This window comes from Vigna umbellata, chromosome 1 (assembly GCF_029865625.1).
Source record: "Vigna umbellata cultivar VRB3 chromosome 1, Vumbellata_1.0, whole genome shotgun sequence".
NCBI lineage: Eukaryota > Viridiplantae > Streptophyta > Magnoliopsida > Fabales > Fabaceae > Vigna > Vigna umbellata.
In genome coordinates, this window is record NC_142165.1 from 799,214 (window position 1) to 805,193 (window position 5,980).

A 5,980-nucleotide genomic window follows, 5' to 3' on the forward strand; every position below is an offset into this window, starting at 1 on the left:
CGCTTCCGCTTCTAACCGTTCGGACGCCTCTGCCTGTACCAGTTCGGATCATCCGTCCGACTCATTGAATGTTCCACCAATCGCCTCATGTCTCACCGCCTCTTCCAAACCAAGAAAAGTCGCGCGTGTGCACAGGCCACCCCGACACGAAGGTCCTTGTCATTTTTCGTCCTGCTGCTTCCATTGAACTGTATCACCGCGAGACAATACAGTGCTGACGTGTGAGAATTCATAGCCGCCTTTACCATGAGCGACGCGCCGCTTCCTCTGTTTTGCAGACAATAAAATCGAATCTGCAAGTAGATAACATTCAAGACTCAAACTTTTGTCCAACATTTAAAAAAAAAATTAAAGGAAAAACAATGAGATTTCTTTTAACGGTATCTTCCTGAAGGGAGTTCTTGGTACTGTCACTCTGTAGCATCATGCTAGATCCCTAATCCCAATCAATCCGAGAGAAAAATGGTAAAGTCAGTCAAATTTAAGAATAAAAGGCTGTGCATGAGTGGAGTATTCAATTGAATCACCCAAAACCATGATTGAAGCGCAAATTGATCGAAAAAAGCAAAAGGTCATGACAAATCGTGAAGTTAGAAGGGTGACAGTCTTACTTGTTGCTGTGACGCGGTAAATCGTGAATCTCTGATTCTAGCATGGAGGACTTCACAGAGAACTAAAAGCTACAAGAACGAAATAGAGCTATCTTGGTGGCGAAGGAAATATGTTTTTTATGAGACGCTGGCGACATTTTTTCTGGTGGGAGGAGGAGAGAGGAGGTTTGGTGGTGAAGGGAGGGAGAAAAGAACTGGTCTGACGTGGGATAAAAAGAAGCAGAGGTGGCAATCGTTGCAAAGAGAGAGAGTTTCTAAGTTTACTGCACGTTAGCCACCTCACTTTATTTTTAACGTCGTTTGTTGTGGAGGACGAAAAATTATGTTTTCCTTAAGGAGAGGGATCAAAGTGTACCAAAGTTTAAAAGAGGGACGAAAAACAGAATCGCTTGATAGTTGAGGGACTAAAACATATTTAACCCTAAAATGTTTAATATGTGTTTAATGTATTATGAAAATGTTTTGTATCACCAATTTACCCTTACTTTTTCTTTGTTGTTTATGTGTGTTTTATCTTTTGCAATCGTCACCTTAAAATGGTGTGAACTTAGAGAAAACTTTTTTTCAGTCATTTTAACATGAGGTTGAGAGAACAACCACATAGATAGAGTTTTATTTTCTAAGTATAAAATCTTCTTCAATTGTAATTTATAGTTTCTGGTAAGTTATCATGTAATAATTTATTTTGATAGTTTTATTTTAATGATAGGATGTTACACAAACAAATTTTAAAAATAAAATATTTTAAAAAATAATATTTTTATAAAATTAAAATTAATTTAAAATATTAAAATAAAGAAAGTAACATGCCGGCCAGCCCGACCCGACAATCCATTCTACGCGGAATTGATTATCATTGGTGGTACGTTTTTGTTTAACAAACTAGTTGGCTGGATTTATATTTTTTTTTTTATGGACAAATGATACTATTTTGTCTCTCCTGATAAATAGATAATGGTACTAATTTTTCAAACTTTATTTTAGTATATTTTGAGAGTTTTAAATTTTGTTATAAAACATTTTGGAAACATTTTTCATCGATACTGATATTAAACATAAATCTTATTTTAAGAAAATAAATAAATACGTTTAGCCAGGGATTCAAGAAGGTTCATGTGATATCTTTAACACAATCGTTCTAAGAAGAGTCCTAATCAATAAAATTGAATTCCATTAATTTTATGATAAAGTATATATATAAACATTATGGAAATGAAAATTTCAGTCCATTTATAAATCCGTCGCCGCTAGATACTCGAAAGGAGTCGAATTTTTGAAGAGTGTTTGAATCGGAAAGGGAAAGATGAAAATCCAACACATACCATGTCTCGAAGACAATTATTCTTATCTGTGGGAATCTAATCTAACATTCATCCATTCATTTCTCTTCTCTCTTAGATTTTGCTGAACCAATCTGAGTGGCGCAGGATCGTCGATGAGAGCACCAAGGAAGCCGCGGCGGTGGACCCAGTCGAGCCGGAGAAGATTCTCGAAGCTGCCAACTCGTATGGTGTCACTCTCAAACTCGTCCTCACCACCCACCATCACTGGTATGATGTACTGAGTTGTTTTTATCTTTTTCTGACATGTTCCCTATGATGTTTTGTTTTACCGTTTATTATTGTGTGACAGGGATCATGCTGGTGGAAACGAGAAGATAAAACAACTGGTGCCTGGAATCAAGGTCTATGGTGGTTCCATCGATAACGTGAAGGGTTGCACCGACAAGGTTGAAAACGGTGATAAGGTCTCCCTTGGAGCTGACGTCACTATATTGGCCCTTCATACACCTTGGTATGCCATGCTGTGTTATGTTATGTTATTGCTAATTCAACTTTTCAAGTTTTTCCATCTGTGCACTACACTATAGAGTATGGGTTGGAATTGTAACTGTTGGGTCATGTTTGGATGAGTTTATCAGAAAATAAAATAAACAGGTGAAATGATTTAAGCTTCTCTAACAACTTGAAAATAGTTTATGTATAATCTAACTTTTGAAAGCATTCTCTTATTTCATTTAACCAGATACCAATTTTAACCTTTTCAAGTGAAATTAAATTAGTATGGTTGAACACAACTTAGAAGTGCTTTGGAGAACTTTTATACGGGAAATTTGAAGATTATTTTTGGAGAAGGTCTCAAAAGCACTCATAGAGTTTGTATCCAAAACGTTTTAACTTGAACCGAAACAGGTTTGAACAAGTCATAAATTTGTTTAGTAGTTGTTAGTACGAGTATAGTGTTTGAATACCAAGAATTGTTAGCTGGTCAGGATGAATACTATAGTCTTTGACACCCACAGCTATAACTTTTTGTAATGTATTTCTCTAGCCAGAAAAGTCTGCATAGAAGAATCAGTTTTGTAATGCGTGCTGAACTTTTGCCAATTATTCCCATCCCCTGTTAGAGGGCTATAATTCTGCTTATCTGATGATTAAACAAATGATGTGCCAAATTGGGAGAAAATATACCATGAAGGCATTGCCATACCTCATTGGCCTTCTTATTTTTATTTTATTGTTAATTTTTTATTGCTGCGTTATCAGTTCTTTTGGTGTATTTCTTGATGTTTGCTGTAGCGATGATTCTCTCTTTTTTTATTCATATTTACCTCTCTTGTTAACCTAGGCTATATTTGTAATTTGCTCAGTCACACAAAAGGCCACATAAGTTACTATGTTACTGGCAAAGAGGATGAGCATCCGGCTGTTTTTACTGGAGATACATTGGTAAGATGATTGATCAATCTTTTCCATATCAGAAAAAAATGTAGTTATTTTGGAAAACATGTAATAAACTTGTTCTTAAAGCCGTCACAAGTGCTTGAAGTCAAGGTATGTGACTTTTATTTGGTTCTCTCTTTTAAAACTTTTATGGATATGAATTTTGAAGAGGCTCTTCTTTCAAATCTCTACATTTGCTGTCTTATTGCTGGTTTACAGTTTATTGCTAGTTGTGGGAAATTTTTTGAGGGAACTGCTGAACAGATGTATCAGTCTCTCAATGTAACACTAGGTTCATTGCCAAAGACAACTCGAGTATACTGTGGCCATGAGGTAAATCATACTGAAGTCACCATCTATACTCAAAAAAAATTATTATGGGGAGTGTCAATTTTGTTTATCTATATAGGTAGTGTCAATAATGATCAATCTTCTTATAATTTAAATGAGGAATGGAATTGATCCAAAAGACTTCTTAAACAGTCAGTTCACTCATGATTTTTAATGGTAAATACTTCTAATTTGATTAATGGAGAAAGGGGGTTGGGGGATGATGCAAACATTTAAAAAGTATTAAATAATACAGACTAATCTTCTTGGTCCAGTTCACACACGTTAATATTATGTAAAAACTGTGTATTATGGGAAATGTACACCAATTTTTGCGGCATATAGTAGTCAACCTGATATGAATATAATGGAGTACGAGGTTCAAACGAATTGATACTCAATTATTGTCACAAATTTTGTGCTAAAATTAGGTCTTTAGGTATTCATGAATACTGTTTCCTAACCTTTTGTTATGCTAGAGTGTGTGTTAGTCCATCGAAATGTCTAGATTGATAAATCATATTTTGGTTCGGAGTTAGCATTCTGCCACAGTAACCCTTGAGCAAGTAAATCAGTACATCCTTCATTCTTTAGAACACAATTCTATGTTCTTTTCTGAAAAAATAAAATATAATTGGTTTTTAAATGTATACATTCAGCTACTCAGATGTGAAGTTATAATTTGGAATGAGTGAATTGCTTTAGATAATCTGTAGTGACTGTTCATAAGAACTCGTTTGTTTGGAATTGATCGTGCACTGTTTATCTTGCAAAACTATGACTTACATTAAATAAAAAATGCAACTTTGAGACATAAGGTGAGGAGGGGGAAATTTTAGATTGTTTTACTTTCAGTGGCCTATTTCTTATATGCTGTTTCCACTTATAATCACTAGTAAGAGTGTGAAGTTTTTATCTCCAGTATTCAGTGAAGAACTTGCAATTTGCTCTGACACTTGAGCCAGACAATTCGAGGACACAACAGAAATTAACCTGGGCTCAGAATCAGAGACAAGCTGGTCAAGCAACAATTCCCTCAACCATTGAGGATGAGTTGGAGACCAATCCCTTTATGAGGGTTGATCTACCTGAGATCCAGGTTTGACACCTCTCCACCCTCTCTTCAAAGTGGGAACCAAAATATATTATTTCCTGTTGATTAGAGGGTAGAATGAAATATAGAATCAGAAAAAGTTTAAGGAGTTTATTGGTGCTTTCTACAATCAAACTGAAATTCTAACATAGTTAGAAAAGAAGCTGTTATTTGTGCAGTATTTATTTATTTTTTTCTTGGGTAAAAAATATAGTGACTTACAAAAGTTGAACCTGAAGCTTTTCTTAAACTGAAAATTTTCAGGAGAGGGTGGGCTGTAAGTCACCTGTTGAAGCATTAGGAGAGATAAGGAAGCGGAAAGACAACTGGAGAGGCTAATGAAACAAGCATTCTCATTTGTTCATACTTCAATTTCCTGTTCTGTTTTATAATATGAATAAGGCCTTTATGCAGATACTGTAACCGTTTGATTTACCTGAAACTGAAATGAGAGTCAGAGGCTTGTCAAGCTAGGGGCACGGATTCTGATTAGCAATGTCGCCTATATGCATATTATGTTGGTTACTTGTGAACTTGAATTCAATTTTCTTCTTCTTTCCTTTTCTGTTTGCAATAATGGCTTGTTATTTTATATAAAGCTTAATTAGTGACTTAGTATTTGTTAGTTTAGTTTATTTGGTTCTTTCATAATTTTTGGATTCAATTTAGAGGTCTTCAATCTTTTGAAAAGTTCAATTTGCTTTTTTTTGTTAACTTGATTTTAAAAAAGTTCAATTTGGTGTTTTTTGTTAAGTTGATTATACACTGTCTCTTTATATATCACATATCAATTGGTGAAATTTTTTTTTTTTAATTTTCTAAATTTGAAAAAATATAAACGGTTGAGAATCAGGACATGGTCAGAAATCTGGAAGTGTCCATGCCATGTGTTTGTGTTATTGGGACATCATAGTGGTTATTTTCATTTTAATTTCTTAATTTAAAATTTTGATTCAATTTAATTTTTTAATTTTTAAAATAATTAAATTTTATCCTTTCTAATTTAAGATTAAATTAGTAATTAAATTTAATTATTAATTTGGTCTTAAAATATTTTAAAATTGAAGGAAATTAAATTGAATCAATTTTAAATAAAGATATTAAATTAAAAATAACTATTGTGACAATTACATTAACATGTTACAGGGCACTACAATAACTTGCTACATGATAATTTATGTCTTTTTAAATTAAAAAAATTAAAAATTTCACGAAGACACATT

General features: G+C 33.7%; 1 protein-coding gene across 1 annotated transcript; it reads left to right on the forward strand.

Moving 5' to 3' along the window:
• Positions 1 to 1,768: 1,768 nt before the first annotated feature.
• Positions 1,769 to 5,372, forward strand: LOC148204351 (hydroxyacylglutathione hydrolase cytoplasmic-like). The gene is made up of 7 exons (XM_088116752.1): positions 1,769 to 1,961; positions 2,039 to 2,161; positions 2,244 to 2,405; positions 3,262 to 3,340; positions 3,554 to 3,667; positions 4,587 to 4,763; positions 5,022 to 5,372. The coding sequence occupies exons 1-7, from the start codon at positions 1,915 to 1,917 to the stop codon at positions 5,094 to 5,096; spliced, it is 777 nt and encodes a 258-aa protein (XP_087972878.1). The 5' UTR covers positions 1,769 to 1,914; the 3' UTR covers positions 5,097 to 5,372.
• The last annotated feature ends 608 nt before the right edge of the window (positions 5,373 to 5,980 follow it).